Genomic DNA, 25,507 nt, shown 5'->3' with positions numbered 1-25,507 from the left:
TTAATACTATTGACGTGGATTGAGACCATTCAAGACCCTGGACATGGAATCCAATGTCCAAGAAAGCCTTGCCATGTTCAGCGCCACATGGATTAGTCTTTTCTCCTGTCACTCAGCGGGACAGTCCGCCACTTCCTGCGCCATCGCATCTTTACTGGAGCTGAGGATGGCCGATCAGAACAAAGCTTCCAATCGGACACAATGTTCAGATGGAACGGAAGCCCAGCCCGGCGCATGCACCAAATGGAAAGCGGAGAATCTGATCCCCGCGGAGGAGAACGTCCAGTAACCAGCGCCCGCTGTGAGTTCCCATCGCATTGTCAGTTCCATCCTCTTCCGCTCTGGTCGCCCTCGTTGGCTCCTGTCCCCCATGATACCCCTCTCCCTCACAACCCCGTCTTTTCACCGAGTTCTCTCCCTGCCCCAACCCCCCTCCCTCCATAACCCCCGCCTCCCCCTACACATCCGCCCATACACCCACCTTCCCCCACACCCCCTGCCTGACCACACCCCTGCCCACAACCACACCCCATCTCCCCTGTTCATACCACCCGTCTCCCCCCCCCACAAACCTGCTGACAACACCGCCCCCTCCCCTATCCCCCCCCACTCACACAAGCCCCCTCTCCACCCACACACCCCTCTACCCCACCCCCCCCCCCCCCCCCCCACGGCCCACTCACCTCCTCCCTTGCCCACCTGCCCCCAACCCCCTCCCACCCCCCCCCCCATCCCTCACACCCCCACCATCACACCACCCTCCCCTCCACCCACACATCCCCCCTCCCACAACCCACCAACGAAATAAAAAAACTTTCAAATTAAGGATGTTTCATTCTAACTATATTTAATATAAAATAATTATAAATAATTAAAAAAAAACATTGACATTTATGTCAGAAATTGACATGGTTGTGGGAAATCAACGTGGAGCGCGGGCGGGGTAGAGGTTGGAGGGTTGTCGAGCGCGGGGTAGCCAACTTCCAGCATCACATCACTGGATCTCCATGGACGCGGAACCGGTAGAGGCAGGTGTATTCTGGATGACCCCAGTTGTTATTCACCCTCAGTTCAATTAGTTTAAATGCTGCAGCATCTTTATTCTACAAAGAAAAAAAAACATGACGACAGATCAGAGAACCTGTGCTTCAGTATGAAAGTACTGCAGGCAGGAGAGAAGATGGATTAGCTACAAAATTAGACTTACAACATCCTGCTGATCATGGATTTCAGGACAGTCTATTCAATTACATACAGCATTGATAACAAGCATTTTGGTAGATGATTTACAGAGGTATAAGAGGAGCATAGATTTCAAATGACAGCAGGAAATACTGGGAGCAACAGCTTTACTCCATGTAGCATCGTGGATGGGGAGAGAACAAGCTTATTTACACAGGCTTGCTTTGTGGCAACTGACAAATTGTGAATAAAGTGGCCATGAAAAATAAACTTCTACTGTGAAAAGATAAATGGCTGGAGTAACTCAGTGGGACAGGCAGCATTCCTGGACCTGCCTGTCCTGCTTAGTTACTCCAACATTTTGCGTCTTTCCTTGGTAAACCAGCATCTGCTTGGTTCTTGATTCTACAATCCGTAATCTGGATTGGTTCAGCAAGTTTGAAACTTGTAGATGCTTCAAGTAGATCAGCCACTGATCCAGCTCTCCTCGGTTTCCCTATCTCTGCATCTGAAAATATGTTTATCCTTGACCAGATTGCATGAATGGTTAATTTAAAAAAGTATCTCTGCACACCTGCTGCCTGACACAAGTATTTCTAGCATTGTGTTTCAGTCCTCCATCACCTGCAGATTTGCAATTTCGTATTTTTAACGTCATTTGTTCCAGTCAATATGATATTTGCGATAATACGAGTCTGAAGAACGGTCTGGACCTGAAACGCCGCCCATTCCTTCTCTCCAAAGATGCTGCCTGACCCACTGAGTTACTCCTGCATTTTGTGTTCATATTCGGTGTAAAGCAAGTGCACGAGCAGCATGTCCGTTACAGCACTGATTTCTGCCGTTTTTCTAATCCAGGTGAGTTGATTAAAGGTATAAATAATGTAGGTTAATCGGCTTGGTAAAGAAGTAAATTGTCCCTCGTGTGTGTCTTGTGAATCTGTGGAATTCTCTACCTCAGAGGAGGGTTCTCTGGAAACTTTCAAGAGAGAGCTAGATAGGGCTCTTGAAGATAGTGGAATCAGGCGATATGGGGAGAAGGCAGGAACGGCGTACTGATTGTGGATGATAAGCAATGATCACATTGAATGGCGGTGCTGGCTTGAAGGACCGAATTGCCTACTTCTGCACCAATTGTCTATTGATACTGTTAGTGTGTGGGGATCGCTGGTCGGTGCGGACTAAGGCCCTGTTTCAGCACTGAATCTTTAAGCTAAACTCAAACATGGGTGAAGTCAGCACCAAAACGCAGAATCACAGTTCAAACACCAGTGAGCTAACTGTCAAATATTGGCACATGCCAGATTTTGCTTTACAGTCACTACATCGCAAAGCCTATTTTTGTAAAAGATAGATAGATATTTAAGGCATAGGAAAATAAAAGCTTGCAGGAAAAGGCCAAGGTTATAGGATTGTTCCAGCAAAGAATCAATGATCCCTTCTGCATTCCATACCTGCACCTCAAACGTCTGGATTGAATCCCCTTCCTCATTATACGTATACTGTCCCAACAGGACCCCTTCGGCTTGATTTTCATCATCCAAGCCCTGTGAACAAATAGAAATTAGTAAGCTTTGTACACAGAGAATTACTCTCCAGTCACCCCAACAATTATACCAACCTGATGAAAGCAGGACTTTCATCCTTGCCTGGAAGAAAGCTTGGTTGAATATATAAAGTCATTTCATTTCAAACAGAACTAGTAGTTCCCTAAAAGTCAATTGGAAAAATGCCCTCACCTCATTTAGCACATGAAGTGAATCTGTACACAATCAAACAGAATGAAACGATGTCCTGCATACGTAGCATCAACTCTCATCTGTGGTAGAATCAGTGTGTCCCACCACAGGGGCCTCATCAGGCACCTCTATACCCACAGAACTAGAGTGGAAGCAGGTCATCCTCAATCCTGAGAGAATACCAGTGAAGAATTGTTCACCGCCACTCAGGAAAGCACTTGACATAAAAATTGTCCCTAGTATGTGTAGGGTTGTGTTAACTTTAATCCCATCTATTGGTTGTAAAGTTGCTTAATCACTAAATAATGTTTTTGTGGTTAGCAGTGTTGAGGATTGTGCAATAAAGTGACAAAACTCATTGCAGACAGTGAAAACTCAGAATCACAGCTCAAACACCATTATGAGTAATTTGGGTAGTATGGAAGATTGAAGATTATATTAGAGGGCCTACTATTTGAGGGATTATTGTTCTGGACTGTGAAATGGAATTTGCTAATTTTTAACGGAACTTGTTAATACTATTGACGTGGATTGAGACCATTCGAGACCCTGGACATGGAATCCAATGTCCAAGAAAACCTTGCCATGTTCAGCAGCATGCTCCAAACAGACACTCACATAAACAGAGAAGTCTTGAGGGGCACTTCTAATTGATCCATGCGGAGAAATGGATTTTGGAATGTGCTCCAAGGTAAAGGCTGTAGGCCTGATCCAGACAGCAAGCTCGATGACAACAAAGCCTTGGGAGCCTTTAAATGGCCAACAGTTCCCAGGATGAACCTCCGGCTGATAGAGAGAACATAAACAAAAAAATTAGGAAAGATTCTCAGTTTAGTTAAGAGATAAAGCACGGAAACAGGAAATATTAACACTATCCTCTGCACACTCGGGATAATTTTTTGAACATTTACCAAGCCAATTAACCTACAAACCTGTACGTCTTTGGAGAATGGGAGGAAAACGAAAATATAGGAGCAAATCCACGCAGGTCACGGGGAAAACGTACAAACTATGTACAGACAGCACTCATAGTTGGGATTGAACCGGATTCTCTGTCTCTGCAAGCGCTGTAAGGCAACAACTCTACCACTGTGCCTCCCACAATTCTCTACCCACAATTATCCCCCTTTCTTTCAACAGAACACTGATTCTTCCTAAAAGGACAGCAAAGATTTCGATTTTTGGACAAAATCCATGTGAGGATGTGAGGTTACTTACAGAATAATGAAAGGCATAGAGTGGATGTGGAAAGGACGTTTCCACTGGTGGGAGAGTCTAGGACCAGAGGTCATAGCCTCAGAATTAAACGGTGCGCCTTTAGAAAGGGGGTGAGGAGGAACTTCATTGCCACAGAGGGCTGTGGAGTTCAAGTCAGTGGATACTTTCAGGGCTGCCAACTCTCACGCTTTGAGCGTGAGACTCACGCATTTTGACAAATTCTCACGCTGATCACAAATTTCTCACGCTCTGTCGTGAAATATTCGGTGATCAACAAGAATTTAAATTGCATGGGTCGCGGGTGGGGAGTCGGGGCGGAGGGAGGGATGATAGCAGCAGCAGGGGCAGTGTGATCAAATGCAACCCAAAATATGCTTGCTTTCTCCGATTTCCTCTAAATCTTTCTTTGCTTAAAAACTTATACCCTCTGGATTTAGGCTCCTCTGTAAACTACAGGCAAAAGCTGGCAAATGGGATTAGTTGTACGGGTATTTGATGGCTGACCTGGACGTGTTAGGCACAAAGGGTCTGGTTCTCTGCTGTATGATTCCATAAGTGGAATTAAAAAATCTAAACTCAATTGAAGATTTGACAAACACACTGACAATCTACATTCAGGTGAGAGGAATGGGGAGCATAACGCATTGTAGTTTGGTTAAAGCAGATGGAAGGAGCCCACTTTTACTTCAGGAATGATATTTTTGCTATGGAGGGACCACATCAAAAGTGCAGCAGATTGACTGTAGGGATGGCAGGGCTGACGTCTGAAGAGCAATCTGGTCAATATTCACTGGGGTTTGGAAGGAATGATAATTTTATAGAAACCTACACAATTTAGAAGTTCTAACAGGACTGGGAAGATTAAAGGTAAGATGTTCCTGATGCTGGGGAGATTCAGGACCAGTTTCACAGTGCAAGGATAAGGCGAGGTCATATAAAACTCAGAGGGGGAGAAATCTCTTCATCCAGAGTAGTGAACTACCACCTCCAGTTTAAATTCCATTTGGAACATTTTGGAGGACCAAGAACTCTCTATCATGGAATGCAATTGAAATCAGATTGTTCAATATACTCATGTGTTAAATATTGTTTTTGTAGCTAGAGGGACCAAGAGGTATGGGGAGAAAGCTATGGGGAGTCCTCCAACTGAGGATCAATTTGGATGATCAGCCATGATCACACTGAGGGGTTGAGTGGGCTTGAAGGGTCACATTGCTTACTCCTGTTCATAATTTCCATGTTTCTCTATTCCATATTTTCACACAGAGAGTGGTGAATCTCTGGAACTCTCTGCCACAGAGAGTAGTTGAGGCCAGTTCATTGGCTATATTTAAGAGGGAGTTAGATGTGGCCCTTGTGGCCAAGGGGATCAGAGGGTATGGAGAGAAGGCAGGTACGGGATACTGAGTTGGATGATCAGCCATGATCATATTGAATGGCGGTGCAGGCTCGAAGGGCCGAATGGCCTACTCCTGCACCTCATTTCTATGTTTCTATTCTATATCCCAGAACTGTGGTACTGAACAAGCACGCATGATGGGCTTATACATGACTTTTTTTTTAACATATATATCAATACCTTGCACTCTTATGACTGGGAAGAACTGTTATGCAGACGTAGAATGTTCACATAAACCTGGGGAAAGCAGAAGACACACACTAGTTGTGGTGCCCCCAACAGAAAATCTTGAAGTTGTGGACCTATAGCATCTCTGCACCTTTCTGCCTCTAGGAGAGGATTCAAAGGTCACTGCTATCAAGACAGAAGGGAGCAGCAGCACAAGGATTATATACCTGAATGACAGCTCTGGGTGAGTGAGATTGATACCACAGTGGAATGCCAAAGAGACTATGAATAGTCTTGGTCTCTAACGTCTCTGTGCAGCGCGTGTGGATCACAGTGCCACCTAACAAGAGAAAAAATAATCAGAATCATATCACTGAATGGACAAAGTTAATCATGAATCCTTCAAGAAATATGCAGGTTTGTAGAGAACTGGTTCTGGACTCGTCCAACATTGGGAACATTTTTCCTGCTTCTAGCTTCGCCAGTCTTTTTATAATTTTATATGTTTCTATAAGATCTCCCCTCATCCTTTGTAACTCCAGTGAATACAAGCCTAGTCTTTTCAATCTTTCCTGATATGACAGTCCCGCCATCCCAGGGATCAATCTCATGAACCTACTCTGCACTGCCTCAATCACAAGGATGTCCTTCCTCAAATTAGGAGACCAAAACTGTACACAATACTCCAGAGCCCTATACAACTGCTAGGATCCCATTCCAGTCTACCCTGGCTAGCTCCTCTCTCATTCCTTCATAGTCCCATTTGTTCAACTACATCACTGGCATTTCCGATTTAACCTTCTCCTTCTCAAATTGCAGATTAAAACTAATATTATGTTCACTACCTCCAAGCGGCTCCTTTACCTCGAGTTCTCTTATCAAATTTGGTTCATTGGACAACTCTAAATCCAGAATTGCCTTTTCTCTGGTCGGCTCCATTACAAGCTGCTCTAAGAATCCATCTCGGAGGCACTCTCCAAACTCTCTTTCTTGGGGTCCTGAACCAACCTGATTTTCCCAGTCTACCTGCATATTGAAATCCTCCATCGCCACAGTGGCATTACTTTTGCTACACGCCAGTTTTAACTCCTGCTGCAACTTTCACCCTACATCCGGGCTACTATTTGGGGTCTGTATATAACACCGATTAGTGTATTCTTGCCTTTACAGTTCCTCAACTCAATCCACAGTGACTACCTCATCAGCCCCTATGTCTTCCCTCATAAGGGACTGAATTCCATCCCTCACCAGCAGAGCTACCCCACCCCCCACCCACTTACATGTCCTTTCTATAGGATGTATAACCTTGAATATTAGGTTCCCAGGCCCGATCCTCCTGCAGCCACCTCAGTAATCCCCACAATGATCTTGACTATCCCATTTTACACCCCCTCCCCCCTTATTCACTTTAAAACCACCCGTGTAGCAGTGGCAAACCTGCGTGCCAGAATGTTGGTCCCCCACCTGTTAAGAACTTTCCAATTTGTCCAAGAACTCAACACATCCAGCACAACTGCAGAAATAATTTAATGTTATAATCGCAACCGGAGGTTGCAGTTTGTGGAAGGTACCTGCAACCTCCGGCAACCACCATCAACTAGCATCGCAACCAGCTTAGACTAAAAAATTACCGATTTTTAAAACGGCAACCTATTTTTAGTCGCGGCCGGTTTTTAATTTTTTGAAATAATCACCGGAATATAGAAGAAGCGGAAACCACTTTCGACCATTAAGAAGACTGACAAAAACCTCCGGGAACCTCACGGAAACCTTGGGTGGGGCTCAAAGTCTCCAGAGGTTTCCATTCAGGTTTCCTAAGTGCGACAGGGGCATTACTCATCCCATCTGACTGGACATAGTCTGCATCCCTCTACTCCCTGTCTGTACATGTATCTGTCCAAATGCCTTTTAAAGATTACTATTGTATCTGCTTCCACCACCTCCCCCGACAGCAAACCTACAGCTGTGCAAGAAAAACCTGCCTCCCACATCTCCTTTAAACATCTCCCCCTCTCACCTTAACTCGATGCCCTCGCGTATTTGACATTTCCACCCTGGGGAAAAGACTGACTACTACATCTATATATCTCTCATAATTTTATACACTTCTATCAGGTCTCGTCTCAGCCTCTGACGCTCCAGCAAAACAAATCTGTTTGTCCAACCTCCCCTTATATTCTATTCTAGCATTTTGTCTAATCCAGGCAGTATCCTGGTCATTCTGCAGATGGCAGAAACCTAAAGCAGATCTTCAGTTTTCTAAACAATTCCAATTAAATCCAATGTTAGCTTGAGAAGACCCAAGCTTCTATCCACATTTCAAACCATGAGCTTGTCTTCTTTTCTTGCACTTCTACAGGTGTTTAAGATTTCATTCGTCTGCCACTAGTTACATCTCCACCGATCCAGCTGGTATCGACGTTCATCTCAAATGTCTCCTGGTCTCCAGCCTATCTATTTTGTTCTCACTTTCTCTGCAACTTAAACTTTGCTTCAAGGAATAAAACTGGCTAACCAACAGAAGAGCACAGCACAGGGCAGCACAGTGACGGATCGGTCGATCTCCTGCCTGACAACACCACAGATTTGGGTTTGATCCTGACTACGGGTGCTGCCTGTACGGAGTTTGTACATTCTCCCTGTGACCGCATGGGTTTTCTCCAGGTTTCCTTCCACACTCCAAAGATGTACAGGTTTGTAGGTTAATTGTAAGTTGTAAAATTGGCCAGAGGGCAGAATAAGATGCACCTTTTTCTTCATGCGCATTAAATGACTTTGAGTTCCAGATTTGCAGATAATACTGCGAGCTGGGGATATTAATGGAATTCGAGGCAAATACAGACTAGGGTTTGAACAGGCTGGTTACAGCTCTAATTCAAATGTGAAATATTTCATTTTGGGAGGAGGAATAAGGCAATGTAAACTAGAGGGCACAATTCTAAAAGGAGTGAAGAAACAACAGTGTCTCTGGAATGGGTGACGCTTCGGGTTGAGACGCTTCATCAGACCTTCACATCCTTCTTACACACGTGGGTGATATATGTGCCTAGTTTACTGAAAGAAGGAAGTTTAGGATGTTGTTTAAAAACTCCTGTACTTTATAAATAACGGCTCAGGGTACAAGAGCAAAGAAGTGATGGGGGAACTTTAAAACACAGGCTTGGCCACAGCTGGAGTAGTGCATCCAGTCCTTGTTGCCTTGCCCTCAGAAAGGCATGAAGCTTCGGAGAGAGAGCACAAGAGATTAACCAATGTGTTTGCAGGGATGGTGGAGCAGTGGACAGAATGAAGATGGCCGATGGTGCCCCAGGGCAATGTCATCCAACCGATGGCTCAGCCTTTAAATGAGTTGTGGCTGGCGCAACATCAAGCAATTACAAGTTAAATTAACATTCAGCAGTGTGAACCTCAGCAGCTCTGGGGAAACGTGTACTGTGAACATAGATTTGTAATTGCCTATTCAGGACATATCGCCCAGTGTGAAAGAGCACCCCATTCCTAGGGAGCAAGTCAAACATGACTAAAGTGCCAGCCCACACAACACGCTTTCAGTCTGTTACATTCACAGTTTTACTTGGCCCGGGCTTTTATCTGATACTTACCAGCAGATTCCAGTGCATAATCCACCAATCCAACCCTGTCAGCGCTGTACAGTTTCAGGGCTTGCTCCACAATGCTTTCCACTTCCTACCAACGGAAAAAATAACAATAATCTGGGATAAGAAGTGGGCAGTAGAGTGCAATAAAGTGCAGAGCCCACACACATACAGAAACCAGACGTGCAATGCTCTCTTTAACAGTTCCCACAAAATGTTCACTCTTATCCATTCCCATGATCTGGAATTGGCAAGGTGTAATAAAAGTGAGAAATGGAGAGCCCAAGTATACTGCATAGAAGGCGGCAGGATCATGTGATTAGGTCAATAATTATTAAAGTACATTGACATGGATAGGACAGGTTTGGGGGGATATGGGTCAAACGCAGGCAGGTGGGACTAGTGTAGCTGTTGGCCGATGTAGACTTATGCAATGTTCCATTCAGTTTGACATTGCCTTACTACCTGTCCTTCACAGAAAGGTTCCTGAAGAAAACTACCTTTGACCACAAGTGATCAACGTACGAACGAGCTACAGGCACTGGGTGTGGGAGAAGAAGACTCGATGGTTCATCCCCATCAGTGAGATGGCTCCCCAATCAGAGGAACTTGCCAACAGTAGTTGGTGTGAGGAACCTCCTGTGTGGTAAATGACATTGCCGACTGGGTGCGAGGTGCGAGAGTATGTGGTGTGTGGGACACACTGAAGTCACCGCAGATGCTGTGGGGGAGTGGCCTTGGTCTAAGGTCCAGCCACCACTAGACACTGAGGGACTCTCAGACACTTCATGGGAGCACTGTTTAAGGATGTGGTGTTCATTGACACATTGCAAGCGAAAGTGCTGAATTGATGGAACGTAGAGCAAGACATGCCCCAATTTCATTAACTGTATATATTATGAATAAATTACTTTTCTGAAATACAATAGTCTGTTGCAGAGTTAGAGCCACTGGCTGCTTGCATGCTTGTACCTTAATAATCCCTGCTCTGACAGTTGCCGAGTGTGCCTCCATTGCCAGACCAGGATATAGTGAAGCATCTGAGCGGATCTTCTTCTCCAAGCCAGCAAGGAGGGCCTCGAGTTCCTTGCGATGCACCAGCTGTGCTGTCAGAGGTTCCCCTGTGCTGTCTTGTGATGAACCAAACAACAGCTTGTTGACAAGTGGGAGCAACGCCGTCTCCTTTTAAACACACAAGAGCAGGATAGTCAGTGCTCCTCCTTGTAACATTGAAATCAATGCAAAGCAGTATCTTTGTCATTGTAAAAAAACATTATTTTACAATTGTTGATCCTTTGGTGAGGGAGACAAGGCAAGGGAATACATTATAGCTGAAAGGATATTGAACCGTGGTGGGGAACAGAAAGATCTTGGAGAGAATGTTGTGTAGGAAGGAAATGCAGATGCTGGTTTACACTGAAGATAGACACAAAATGCTGGAGTTACTCAGCGGACCAGGCAGCATCTAATGCTCCAGAGATGCTGTCCGTCCCGCTGAGTTACTCCAGCATTTTGTGTCTATCTTTGGAGAGCTTGTTCATGGATCTTTTAAGGTAGTGGGACAGTCATCTTGGAACTGTGGAAAACGTTAGCTCAGCAGTACCTGTAACATTGTGTGGATTCTGGTTGCCTCCCTACAGGATTGATGGGAGTTCACTAGAGAGGCACAAGAAAGGTTTACAACATTGGCAGGACTGCAGAAGAAAGGTTGCAAGGAGAGAGTCGCCAGGAACTGCAGCAGGTAGATTGTTTGAGTGGTTATAATATTATAGATAAAAAGCCAAAATGCTGGAGTAACTCAGCGGGACAGGCAGCATCTCTGGAGAGAAGGAATGGATCATGTTTCGGATTGAGACCCTTCTTCAGACGTCTCATCCCGAAATGTCATCCATTCCTCCTCCCCCTAGAGATGCTGCCTGTCTCGCTGATGTCTATCTGTGGTGTAAACCAGCATCTGCAGTTCCTTCCTACACATAAGGTTATGCTATTCTGACTGGTCCATTCAGAGAAAACAAGGTAACTATCTTCCGACACAAAGTTGGAAATGTAATTCATTTGGCACAAGGGTTTGATGCAATTAATACATTGGGCCAAGGGTTCACTGCCTGATTGGTTGTTGGAAGCAGAACTCACATTTACTGGGCACCTGGACCAGCAGTAGAAGAGGCTGTGAGTGAGATTCACCTGCGTCCCAGCACCAAAAACAGAAGGTGGGAACTATAGGTCAATTGACAGGTACGTGGACAGGACAGGTTTGGAGGGATAAGGACCAAACACAGGTAGGTGGGACTAGTGTAGCTGGGACATGTTGGTGGGTGTGGGTGTTGGGCAGAAGGGTCTGTTTCCACACTGTATCACTCTATGATTTTAATTCATCCAGCACTCATAGTTCGCAAGAGGAAATAACGAATCATTTGGTAAGCTGAATCTAATCAAATGTAGCCGACATGGTTTAATAAAAATCATGTGTGACAAAATTTGACAGGATGTGATAGGGAGTTGATAAGGGAAACCTGTAAATGTAGTGGGAAGGAACTGCAAATGCTGGTTTAAACCAAAGATAGACACAATAAGCTGGAGTAACTTAGCGGCTCAGATAGCATCTCTGGAGAAAAGGAATTTTCTATTTGTTTTCTCCAGAGATGCTGTCTGACCCGCTGAGTTACTGCAGCTTTTTGTGTCTATCTCCTGTAAATGTAGTGTGTATTTAGATCTCCAAAAGGCATTTGCCACAAATGAGGCTGCTGCAAAACAATGAAGAGCCCAAGATATTGGAGGAAGTGTGCTAACATGGACTTAAAGGTGGCAGTCATACAGAAAAAGATGTTAGAATAAATGCGTGAAAACTGCAGATGTGATAAATCTGAAAAACAAAATGCTGAGCACTCGGGTCAGGCTGCATCAGTAGCCAGAGAAACAGAATTCATGTTTCAAGTCAAAGACCCTTAATCAGAACTGGGGACAAAATAAACTTGTAAAGCTGCACAGGTGGGTGGATGACTCTTGATAGTGTAAAACCAGGTGACCATGAGGATAAGCTGCACACAAAGTTATCTGGTCAATGGAGTGAATAGGAGCGGTTAGGTGATAAGACAAATAGACGAAAGATTGTAGCAGTTGCAAAATGCAGAGCAAGAAGACATGTCTAACAAGGAACGGCAGATGCTGGATTAAACCGAAGATAGACAACGGGCCAGGCTGCATCTCTGGAGAGAAGGAATGGGTGATGTTTCAGGTGGAGACGCTTTTCAGACAAGACATGTCTGGCAGGTCAGCATGGACATGCCCTCCACTTTTGATAGAGATTTTAAAAAACAAACCAACCCAATTATCACAAATGTGCAACTGATACTAACAGAGGAATCAAGTCACCCAAGATTATCAAATCTAGTTCAAGCCCAGAGGACTGCCATGAGCGCAAATGGAAGATGAGATGCCATTCCTCAAGATTGCTTTGAGCCTCATTGCAACAGTGCAGGAAGTCACAGACTGTTCGGTCACTCCCACATCCAAGAGTCAGAATGAGATAACAGGAAGCTCAGGAGTGCCCCATGGAGTGAACACAGGTGCTCCGCAAAGTAGAAACCCAACGTCTGTTTGGTTTCTCCAATGTAGAGACCACGTCGTGAACACAGGGAAAGGAGCAGAGGGGAAAAATGAGAGACAGTGAGAGAAAGGGAAGAACGCAGTAGAGAGGGAGGGGGAGAGTGGGAGTTGAGTGTTTAAGAAGGGGAGGGAAGAGGGCAAGATACTTTCCACACTTTCCTCTTCACCTCAATCTCTTTGATCATCTCCAAGGCAGAAGAAGTGCTAAGTTTTGGCCTTTTACAGTTAAATACAAACTATTTGGGAAAACTTACATCAGTTATACTTTTAACACTGCTTTCCATTGCTCGCATGCTGGAGTCCATGTCCTTGTTTGCCGCACATGCAGCCTGCAGCTCCAGCCGTGTCTGGCTGAGCTGCTCCTCCAGCAGCGCCAGTGCAGTCAGTAGCTGCTTCTGTTCATCCGTCAACCTATAATAATAATAATAATAAATATAATTTTATTAGCCAAGTATGTATCCATACAAGGAACTTGGTGCTTTGCTTGCAAGGATAAAAACAATATATATAGTAGAAAATTAAAAATAAAACATTATAATTTAAACATGTGAAAATAAAGTACCAGAGTAAAAAGAGGCCACAGACTTTTGGCTGTTGAGTAGAGCTACTGCTCATGGAAAAATACTGTTTTTATGTCTGGCTGTGGCCCAGACAAAACCTGTCCTATACAGGACAAAGCAAGCCATCAGAGTGCAGGAGCAGAGGCGGCACAGTGGTGCAGCAGTAGAGCTACGGCCTTAGAGCGCCAGAGACCCGGGTTCAATCCTGACTACAGGTGTAAGGGTGATCGTTGGTCTGCACGGACTCGGTGGGCCGAAGGCCATGTTTCCACGCTGTACCTCTAAACTAAAAACGTTGACCTGTTTCACGCAGCATCTGACGAAGCCCCCCCCCCTCCCCCAGGGTCTGCTCCATCTCCAATCCTGGCTGGAAACACACAGCATCAGCGTTACACTGCTCACAGCTCAGCCACAGGCAAACCTGCTGCCGTGCCACACCCCAGGGGCATCTTGATGCATCTGCAGATACTGTGGCCGACAACATCAACACCAAAACATTTGTGGCGTGACGCGACGTGATGATGTATGATGAGCGGTGTTTTTACAAGTGTCGCAACATTTTTTTGTCACAGCTGGATTTTGAAATGTTCAAAATCTTTTGGCGACACTGATGTGATGCCAGCAATCGCCAAAAAAGATCGCCAAGTGGGACGGGCCCTTAAGTTAGTTATTTATCTCTATCGTTGTGAGCAGTTGATGCAGTCTAGAAACTGTCACAGCGCAGCTCTGTACCTTTCCACAGCAGATTCCATTTCCTTCACCTTCTGCAACAACATCTAGGAATAGAAATTTAAAAACAAGTTTATTTTCAAGTTCGGAAGCTTTTTAATTCTACTCGCAGTTACTTATTTCACAACATACACGTCAAATTTACAAATATGTAATGCAGAAAAGTCACTTTTCCATACTTCATATTTCCTTATAACATAGGCCATTTCAGCCCATCAAATCAATGCCAGTTCTCAGAGAATCCCAGTCCTTCACGAATTTTCCTTGAAACTAGTTCCTCACAAATTCCCATCAATTGCCCGCAGAATCCACCATTCAATGTAAAGCAAACTTCACTGAACTGTAGCAGCTTAACACCCAGAGGATGGGAAATGCAGGGAATTCTCTGCCCAAGTGGCTCCGGAGACCAGTCCTTGAGAACAGTTCAACACCGAGGTGACTGGCCTTGATATTACAGAATTGAGAGTATGGCGTTAAATGGTGCCGAGATAAATGGTCTGACTGAGAGGTAGAGCAGCTGAGGGGCAGCACGGTGGTGCAGCGGTAGAGTTGCTGCCTCACAGCACCAGAGGCCCAGGTTCAATCTGTACGGAGTTTGTACGTTCTCCCCGTGACCTGCATGGACTTTCTCCAAGTGCTCCGGCTTCCACCCACACTCCCAAAGACGTACAGGTTTGTAGGCTAAATAGCTTAGTAAAATTGTAAATTGTCCCTAGTGTGTGCAGGATAGTGGTAGTGTGTGTGGATCGCTGGTCAGCGCAGACTTTCCACGCTGTATCTCAAAAACAAAACAAAAAAAGACTAAAAGCAGCTATATCAGGCACAATGTGAAGGGACGCTTGCCATGCTTGGACCAGAGGCCTTAGCCTCAGAATAAAAGGACGTTCCTTTGGGAAGGAGATGAGGAGGAATTTCTTTAAACAGAGGGTGGTGAATCTGTGGAATTCACTGCCACAGTAGGCAGTGGATCTTTTTAAGGAAGATATAGATAGATTATTGATTAGTATGGGTGTCAGGGGTTATGGGGAGAAGGCAGGGGAATGGGGTTAAGAGGGTAAGATAGATCAGCCATGATTGAATGGAGGAATAGACTGGATGCGCCAAATGGCCTCATTCAGCTCCTATCACTTATGAACCATGACTCCCTGTGCCCTCTCTACCCCTTCTCCCACACCAGCACCAGCTCCCTTTCCCCGCACCCACCTTGGTATTGCAACCAACTGCCCGCAGCGCCGGCTCCGTCCGCTCCTCATGCATCTGCTGGATGGCGGCGATGTCAGCCTGGAAGCAAACACACGCAGCGTTACAGTCTCACCAGGGGCACGCACCCACCCCACCTCTGTCCAACACAGAGCCAGAGCCTTTGTAGAGAGAGAATACCAAATGTGTGCAGGTTGGTAGGTTAATTGGCCGCGGTAAATTGCCTCTTCCATGTCGGCAAGTGGAGAATCTGGGGGGGGAGGGGATTGAAGACAATATGGAAATAATAAAGTTCAGTTTAGTTTATTGTCACGTGTACAGTGAAAAGCTTCTGTGGCATGTTATCCAGTCAGCAGAAAGACAATACATGATTACAATCGGGGCATTTACAGTGTATAGATACATGATAAGAGAATAACGTTTAGTGCAAGGTAAAGACAGTAAAGTCCGATTAAAGATAGTCCGAGGGTCACCAATGAGGTAGATAGTAGTTCAGGACTGCTCTCTAGTTGTGCTAAACTTATTCAGTTGCCAGATAACAAATGGATTAGATTAATGCAAATAGGGGATCGATGGTCAGGGTGGACTCAGTGGGTCAAAGGGCCTGTTTCCATGCCATCTCTCTCAATGACTACCAGGCAGGTTAAGCAACAGGTTAACTAACAGCTGGACTTCCTCCTGTGTCAATCAAGGCTCTGCTCACCCCCCTACGGACAGACTCTACACATCACTGCCAGGCAGGGGTGGGGGAAGAGGCCAAGCTGCCAACATTTGACACTCACCTGCACCCTCTCCAGCGACTCGAAGGGCAGCATTTCCCGAAGCTCCTCCAGTCTCTGAAGGGTTACCTTGCCCAGCAGCTTGATGATGTGGGCTGGTGTCGGCGGGGGAGGGAGGCGTATGGTTTCAGACGGCTCACCGCCCCAGTCCAGCCAAGCCCGGAAGGCAGCGGTCAGCTGATCCAGCTCCTTCTCCATTCTGTGCACTCGCACCTGCAGGCCAGCCTAGGAACAGAGCAAGACGGTCAGCTTGGGCAGTATGGAGGCGCAGTGGCAGAGTTGCTGCCTTACAGCGCCAGAGACCCGAGTTTGATCGTGACTACAGGTAGTGCCTGTACGAAGTTTGTACGCTCTCCCGTTACCTGGCTTGTAGATTAATTGACTTAGTATTAATGTAAAATTGTCCCTAGTGTGTGTGGGATGGTGTTAGTGTGCGGGGGATCACTGGTCGGTGTGGAGCCGGTGGGCCAAAAGGCCTGTTCCCACGCTGTATCTCTAAACTAAAGTCCATATCAACCTGACCCAGAATATAGCCATCGCCACCCTTCAATGAGACCGTGCACAGCACATTTATTGTCAAGGCCACGTTCCACAGCATGGAGGGGGGACTCCTCCAACCTAATGCAGGCCAACTGCAGCCAACACAGGCAAACTCTCCATCCTGCAACCCCATCTCAACCCCCAACTCTCCACCCCATTCACTCTGCCCCCAACCCACCCAGCAGCCCACCCCTTCTCCTCCACTTATCTCACATCTCTCCTCTATTTTCCCCTTGTAGATTGGTGCTGCATGTGAACCAATCACACATAAGCCAGCATCACTAACTCCACCCCACTATAACACTTATACACCATAACACTTATACTAACACTCCTTGCACCTGTGCTGATCTGGAAGCCAGGGCTCAGGTCTGCAGTTTGAGCTCACACCACTAGGAACACACTTATACTAACACTCGTTCCCCGCACTGCAGTTTGAGCAGCTAGGATGCACTGACAACCTGTCGTCCTCAACGTTGCTAAGTTTCATGTGCTCATTAAAGATGTCTCTGGCTCTTGTTTACAGTTCTCAACTACTTTCTCCCCAGGATGGAAATGTCAAAGACCAGAGGATACAGCTTTATGATGAGAGGGATAAAGTATAAAAGGTGATAGATTTTTTATACCTGGTGGATGCCTGCAACACACTCTGCCAGGAGAGGCGGTGGAGGCAGATACGACAGAGGCATTTGATAGTCGTATGGAGATGCAGGGAATGGCGGGATATAGATCGTGTGCAGGCAAGCAAGATTAGTCATCTTTGCATTATGTCCCACATTGACATTGTGGGCTGAAAGGCTATTCCCCTGCTGCTCCCTCCTCCCACCCACATTTCCAGCACTCCTCTGCCTTTCATCTCTGCTCACCCATTCCCCCACTGGCCATGGGAAAGCTTTGATCAACATTTCTCCAGTGGCGGCCCGGTGCTCGAGTTCAAGTCGTTCCAGCAACAACACTTACGGGCTGCAGGAAGGTCAAATTCCACCTCGGGCGTGTGTGTGTGTGTGTGAGACACCTCTCGGGTGTGAAATTAAACGCTGCCTTGTCCCTGGGCGGCAGCTCTGGCCAACACCTCCCAACCACAGCCACAAAGCTGCAAGTCTCACTGCTCTTTCTGCCTGGGGATTGTGTGTAGTTCAAGCCTCTGCCCCACTTACGTGTCCTTGGTATGCTAATTACGCAAACCTCGTGGTCGCGTTGAGGCGCGACTGTCCCGTGAAGGTCGCGCACGATTTCATGCGCCCGCACAGCCGTCTGGAGCGTGTGACGTCATTTGAAGATGGACACAAAATGCAGGAGTAACTCAGCGGGACCGGCAGCATCTCTCGAGAGAAGGAATAGATGATGTTTCGTGTCGAGACTCTTCTTCAGTCTGAAAGAAGGGCCTTGACCCGAAACGTCACCCATTGCTTCTCTCCAGAGATGCTGCCGGTCCCGCTGAGTTACTCCAGCATTTTGTGTCTGTCTTCAATTTTCTTGGCCCCACTCTGGGAGTAGGAGTGGGGACGGATCCAGACCGCAACGGCCGTGAGCCCCAGGCCGAGTTCGGCGATCCTTTGCCTGCTTCTGCTGCTGTTGGAGGTGAGACGTTGCGTCGTACCAGGGTCGATTCAGCCCTTAGAAAACTTCTGATACCCACTTGAATCTTTCAAAAGCTGCAATGTGATAAATAACACTTAAACAAATAAAACTGAAGCAAATAAAGGCAAACAGAAGAACCATCTTGGGATGGAAAGAAATACTAAATAACGTGAGTGACCTGAATGAGGGACTTACCTGCAAGCCAGCCAGGAAACCCGTTCGACCCGTTTAAATCTTTCCAATCCACCAATACATCCAATTAGTTCAAATGGCAACTGTACCCGCATCAGACAGCTTTAAGAAATTCTCCGTGAATAAGGTCAAAACACAATTGGTGACACATTGTGTTAATACGATGTTACTAGAGACAATTAACAAGCGCTTCACAGTGACACCACCACTGTCTTGCGGGTAGCGGAGATTATAATAGTTTTTTTTTCACCGATTTTCAAATTCCGGATTACAAAACATGGGGTGATTGTCCCCTACCTGTCAAAGCATGGGGGGACGTCCCCCCCCCCCCCCCTGGGGTTTTCTGCCCATGCTCTCCCCCACCCTTCCCTTTCAGATCTGAGTAGCACATGCCACTAGCTGCACTAGTGCTGCGGCCAATTCACATGCCATTCCCACTGCAAGCATCAGCTGCATCAGGAGGACAGGCCTCCAGTGTAAGTGAATGGGCAACCAGGCAAAGGTACAGTGAGAAGCCGGGAGGGATGGATGATTGAAGCCCATGCACAATAGACAAGGAGGGAGGGTCGGCCAAATGTATTTGGTTTTGTGATTGGCAAGAGGGATGGGATTGAAGTGTATGGCAGTGACAGCCTATTCTGAAGACAGGGAAGAACACTCTGATCGACAGGACCCACACATGGAATTTTAAATATGCAGACTCCTGGCCGTGGAAGAGGACGAAGAACAACTTCTAATACTACTAAAACCCACACATGGAATTGAAAAACATTGGACAGAAGCTCCTACTGCTGTGGAAGAGTTTCAGTGAATGCCAGTTTTCCAAACTTGGCAGGGGACACTGGTTTCTGACTACATGACTCTCCTGGAGACAATTGGACAGAAATATTGAGGAAAGGGTTTAGAGGACTGTGGTGGGTACCAAATGAGCCAGGTTTGCCAGGGACCCTGCAGCAGGGGCTCCAGGGTAATAAGGTCATAAGTGATAGGAGCAGGAATAGGCCATTCAGCCCATCTACTCCGCCATTCAATCATGGCTGATCTATCTCTCCCTCCTAACCCCATTCTCCTGCCTTCTCCCCATAACCCCTGACACCCGGACTGCTCACGGGCAGCCTTGACCTGTGGAGGCGGAGGGCTCCAGGAGGAAGAGTGAGAGTGCACGAGGATAGGAGGGTCAGGGACTCACCTGAGTGCTTTCCAGCGCGTCCGGCTTTTCGGCACGAGACCAGGTACCTGTGGGTGACATCAAGAGGCCAACACCTGCAGAGGCAGAAAGATTGCACTGAAGCAAGCAACATTCAAGGTATGCAGTCGCCTCAGTCCGCTCACTGCGCTCAGTCTGCCTGGACCTACCCGATCTCCCGGTTGCCAAACACTTTAATTCCCCTTCGCATTCCCACACTTAACCTTTCTGTCCTGGGCCTCCTCTATAGTCAGAGTGAGGCCAAATGCAAATTGGAGGAACAACATCTCATATTTTGCTTGGACAGCTTAAAATCCAGCAGTATGAATATTGATTTCTATAACTTCAAGTAAACCTTGCATCCCCTCTCTCTCCATCCCTCCCCCACCCAAGTTGTATCAGCTTCAAAGTCGTCTTGATGAGTTTCATTGTCTGTAGACTTTCTCACCCAACAAACAGCTAACAACGGCCTGTTTCTTTTATCATTGTTACTTTTTTGCATATCTTTCATTCATTTGTTCTATATCTCTCTACATCACCGTCTATATCTCTCATTTCCCTTTCCCCCGACTCTCAGTCTGAAGAAGGGCCTCGACCCAAAACGTCACCAGTTTCTTTTCTCCAGAGATTCTGTCTGACCTGCTGAGTTACTCCAGCATTTTGTGTTTATCTTCGGTGTAAACCAGCACCTGCAGTTCCTTCCCACACATTAACCTTTGCTTTTTACCACAAATCTAATTTTGGTTCCAATGTACCACTCACCTTTTACCTTTTGACCAGCCTGCCATGTGGGACCTTGCCAAAAACCTCACTGAAAACCATAGTCTCCATGGAACATGCTGCCCTTATCAATTCTTTGTCACCAACTCAAACATTTAACCATCAGTCAGACAGAGCTTTCCTGCATGAACTCCATCCTGACGACCTCTCCTTAACTCAACTTTTAGACAATAGGTGCAGGAATAGGCCATTCGACCCAGCACCGCCATTCAATACGATCATGGCTGATCATCCACAGTCAGTACCCCGTTCCTGCCTTCTCACCATATCCATTGTCTCCGCTATCTTTAAGAGCTCTATCTAACTCTCTTGAAAGCATCCAGAGAATTGGCATCCACTAGCAAGAATGTCCTTTCTCAAATTTGGAGACCAAAACTGCACACAATACTCCAGGTGTGGTCTCCCTAGGGCCCCGTACAACCGCAGAAGGAACTCTTTGCTCCTATACTCAACTCCTCTTGTTATGAAGGCCAACATGCCATTCGCTTTCTTCACTGCCGGCTGTACCTGCATGCTTACTCTCAGTTCTAAAAATCATTCACTACTAAATGAATTTTGTACCATTTAGAATCTATTCCAATAATTTGTCCTCCACAGGTTAAGCAAACTGGCCTGTAATTATTTGGGCTCTCCCATGCTCCCTTTTTAAACAACCGTATGTTAGTAATCTAATCCTCCAGTATTACTCCTGCAGTGAGGAAGAATCAAAATATCACGGTTGGAGCATCTATAATTTCTTCCCTGGCTCCCTTCAACATCCTGGGATACATTTCATCCGAGCCTGGTGAGTTACCCATTGACTAATATGACCGACCCTTGATGCCTCCCCTTATTCTCTGCACATCCCATACAATATTTCACATTTGTTTACTGTAACAATATTATCCCCCTCGTATGAATAGCTACAACTAATCGCGATTCACCTCCGGGGAATTGAAATCCAATAACATTGTCCTTGCACATTTACACTTGTTGGAACTTTGCTTATGAACGTGTTCTCTCTCACACCCTATTTGGGGTCAACAGTGCACTCACAAGTCAGCAATTGCCCGTTTTCATCTTACATTCAACTTACTTTCTAACATATCATCCCTTCTGAAGATAATCGCAAATGCTTAAATAAGCTCAGCGGGACAGGGAGCATCTCTAGAGGGAAGAAATGGGTGACGTTTCGGGTCAAGACCCTTCATCGATTTAAACCAGCAGCTGCAGTTCCTTCCAACACATATCATCCCTTTCATAGTTTACAGCGTTTCATTAACTAGTACAGGTGCACAACCTTTTATCCGAAGATCCAAATAATGAAAACCTCCGAATAGTGACATTTTTTCAGTCCTTGAAAAAAGGTCCTTGAAAACGTTCACCGAGGGCGGCCCGCAGAGGTGACAGAGGAACCTCCGGTCGGTCCTCGAAAAAGGGGAACTGGAACTTTTCCGGTCCCTTTTCAAAGCAGCATCCATAAAAGAGGGGTGCAAGGCTCATATTGCCCGGGCTATTTAATAATTGATATTAATGCTGCTGTCTGCCCGCTGAAGGCAAAATCTCTCACGGTTTGCTCATGATACTAAGCTGGGGGGCAGTGTGTTAGTGTGTGTGAGGATGCTGGGAGACTGCAAGGTGACTTGGCGGGCTGGGGGTGGCTGCAGAATGTCGGGCCCTTCAGTTTCAGGTGACCTACAATGTCTGGTTCCCGGCCATGTGTGTGACCCCGGGAAAGCCCCTCACCAGCTCCCCGTGCCATTGGCAAAGGCGTAGGGGCTTTGAGACTGTCTTCTGGTCGGCAATGCCAGTCACCGGAGACATCAGGTGCAACAGGCAGTAAACACCGACCCCTAGGTTTGCACTGCAAGCACGGAGATCCCAGAGACCCACAGCCAGCAGCAGCCCAGCCCCGTTACAGGGTCCAGAGGAAAACTGCAAACTAGAGTATTGCATCTCATCAGGACTGAGGAAGGACACCAGAAGCCGCTCCCCGGTGGGCGCTACGGCGACAAGTGGCAGTTCGCCCACAGCCCGAGTATCCTGCATCCCCTCATCATTGGGACACCGACCCCCAGGCCCACTGCAATGTCACGGAGATCCCAGATCAGCAACTCCAGACCAGTTTATACTCCGCCCATTTCCAGGAGAGGGGCAGAAACTTATGGTGCGCAGAGCAAGGTGCGTCTTGTTCTTGAGGTCGCGCAGCGCGTCGCCACCTTGTCGGCCCATGGGGGAGTCCATTCCTCTGGATTGGGGCTTGGTACTGGGGGGGGGATTTCTTTATTTAATTGGGGATTTTATCGCCCCCTGCTATCAGGGGGACAGGGAGACAGGACGTCTTCACGCGGGGCGGCCCGCAGAGGTGACAGCGGAACCTCGTGAATGGCGGTCAATGACGAAAGAGAAAGTGAACTAAGTCCCCATTCATAAAAGGGAAGTTGAGGGTATATTGAGAAGGCAGGTAGGCATAAGAGAAAGTTGAGTGAGAATTCACCGAGGGTGGCCCGCAGAGGTGACAGTGGAACCTCGGGTCGGTCCTGAAAGAAATAAAACTAAAAAGAGAATGGAGGTTATATTGCGCGGGAGGGTATATCGCCTACCTGGAAGAAACCAGACTTGTTTTTTCAACAGGATATTGGTCTCAACACACTCACAAGTCAACAATTGCCCATTTTCTCTTGCTCGACAACGACTTAAGAGTGTGTCAAATCTCGCTGAAGGATAGTCGCAAATGCTGGCATGTAAGCTCAGCGGGACAGGCAGCATCTCTAGAGAGAAGGAATGGGTGACGTTTCGGGTCAAGACCCTTCTTCACATTTAAACCAGCAGCTGCAGTTCCTTCCTACACATATCATCTCTTTCACAGTTTACAGCGTTTCATTAACTAGTAATGTCATCCCTCAGTCTCCTTTCTCCATAATGAGCAGCGCAGAAGAAAATCAGAGTGAAAGCAAGTCATCCTCCAACATAGAACAGCACAGTAACAGGACCTTTGGCCTAATGTCTGTGTCGAACAAGATGCCAAGTTAAACTACTCTCTACCTGCATGTGATCCATTTCCCACCATTCCCTGCATATCCATGTGCCTATCTAAAATCTAAAACATTCTTAAACATCAACTATCGTATCTGCTTCCACCATTACCCCGGGAAGCACGTTCCAGACACCCACTACTCTTAAAAAACAACTTTGGGGCCATATCTCCTTTAAACGTCGCCACTCTCACCTGAAAGCTATGCCCTCTAGCCTTTGACATTTTCCCCTCGATGGAATCCTTGCTTCAAGTGGAGCCACACTCCTCCATTGGATTTTCCAGCCTTTCTTTCCTCTTCCTCCCAAACACTCACTAACTTCAAGCTCTCGTTCCCTGTTCTGCCCATCTTCCCCCCAAATCTTGGCTCAAATTTCCTTCTATACCAAACCATATCAACCCGTCCAAACGTCATTAACAAACCCATCGAGGAGATTGATCCCAGCCTCGAGGTGCCACCTGCCCTCAGAACCAGTGCCCAGTGCCCGAGGAATATACAGCCCTGCCTCCTACACCATCACTCCCCTACTCATCACCCACACTCCCTTCCCACACCTACAATCACTGTACCAGCTACTGGGAGCAATCTGGAGATTAGCATCTTTGCACGCGTTAGAACAGCGAGATTATCAAATACAAGCACCCTGATAATAGAATGGAAAGACAGAGATGTAACGCTGAGGCTTTATAAGACCACATTTGAAGTATTGTGAGCGGTTTTGGGCTCCACATCTGAAGGATATGCTGGTGTTGGAGAGAGTCCAGAGGAGGTTTACGAGAATGATCCCAGGAATGAGTGGGTTGACGTGTGATGAGCATTTGTAGGCACTGGGCCTGTACAATATAACACAACCTCAATTCAGCTGCTTGGACCTCACTCTCTAATTCCAATAAGAACCTTGGGCTCCGGATACTCAGTTTACACTATAAACTGGCCAGCGTTGTTCTGTCAGATACAGCCCAGGGCACACCCCAATCCCTCCCTCCACCTTTAATCCTTTACTCTCAACTTGACTGTTTCTCCTCATGCTTTGCCTCAACTGCTCGAACCCTCTGTGCAGATTTTCTCTTCATATTGCCCTGCAGACATCAATGATCGATGAAGAAATGGAGCAGGTCCTTACCCAGTAATGCCTGCAACACCAGCAGCATCCATTTCTTCACGTGAGGGACACACCTGGAGGGGAAACACACACATCAGCCAGATATTGAACCTAACCCCGTCTCAAGCAAGATGGACACAAAAAGCTGCCGTAACTCAGTGGGTCGGGCAGCATCTCTGGAGTCTGATGATGTCACCCATTCCTTCTCTCCAGAGACGCCGCCCGACCCGCTGAGTTTCTCTAGCTTCTTGTGTCTATCTTCAGTTTAAAACAGCATCTCCAGTTCCTTCCCACACACACGTTACAAGCAAATTGAATGCTCCCATCAAACAGACAGAATCAGGTCAATGATTATGGTCAAGAGATGGACAGACCCCTCCATGGACCCACGTTGCTGACAGACCTTCACTCCACACACCCAAAGCTCAGAGCCATGGTGACACTGATGCAAAGATTAGTCAACCTAGGGTACAGAATCAGAGGGTGTATCTGGGGTAGAGTGTGGGCAAGCTATCTTGTAGTCCATGGCTCAGAGTCGAATGGCCTCCTTCTGCACCTATTTTTCTATGTTTTTTCTATGTTTCTAGTGGGTTTATCTGGGGTAGTACAAGTAGGTTGGCCTGTGGTGCGTTTACCTGGGGTACAATAAATGGGTTATCATTTTTTAAATTTAGTTTAAAGGCACAGCACAGAAACAAGCCCTTCGGCCCATTGAATCCGCACTGACCAACGATTCCTGCCCACTGACACTACCTTATACAGACTAGAGTCATAGAGTGATACAGTTTGGAAACAGGCCCTTCGGCCCAACTTGCCCACACCGACCAACAATGTCCCAGCTACACTAGTCCCACTTGCCTGCGCTTAGTCCATATTCCTCCAAACCTGTCGTATTTATGTACCTATCTAACTGTTGGGGTAGTCTCAACCTTAACT

General features: G+C 46.7%; 1 protein-coding gene across 1 annotated transcript in view; it reads right to left on the bottom strand.

The window, feature by feature from the left end:
* Window positions 1-832: 832 nt before the first annotated feature.
* LOC129694280 (SUN domain-containing protein 2-like) overlaps window positions 833-25,507 on the bottom strand; it is a 39,254-nt gene continuing 14,579 nt past the window's right edge. The window contains 12 exon segments of the mRNA XM_055630993.1: window positions 833-1,103; window positions 2,637-2,729; window positions 3,540-3,707; window positions 5,934-6,046; window positions 9,309-9,393; window positions 10,275-10,484; window positions 13,163-13,319; window positions 14,201-14,244; window positions 15,401-15,478; window positions 16,180-16,401; window positions 19,652-19,752; window positions 24,593-24,645. Coding sequence (XP_055486968.1) covers window positions 990-1,103; window positions 2,637-2,729; window positions 3,540-3,707; window positions 5,934-6,046; window positions 9,309-9,393; window positions 10,275-10,484; window positions 13,163-13,319; window positions 14,201-14,244; window positions 15,401-15,478; window positions 16,180-16,401; window positions 19,652-19,752; window positions 24,593-24,645 — 1,438 coding nt within the window. The 3' untranslated portion in view covers window positions 833-989.

This window comes from Leucoraja erinacea, unplaced genomic scaffold (assembly GCF_028641065.1).
Source record: "Leucoraja erinacea ecotype New England unplaced genomic scaffold, Leri_hhj_1 Leri_602S, whole genome shotgun sequence".
In the NCBI taxonomy this organism is placed as follows: domain Eukaryota; kingdom Metazoa; phylum Chordata; class Chondrichthyes; order Rajiformes; family Rajidae; genus Leucoraja; species Leucoraja erinaceus.
Note: the sequence above shows the minus strand (reverse complement) of the source record. Positions and strands in the feature narration are given on the sequence as shown.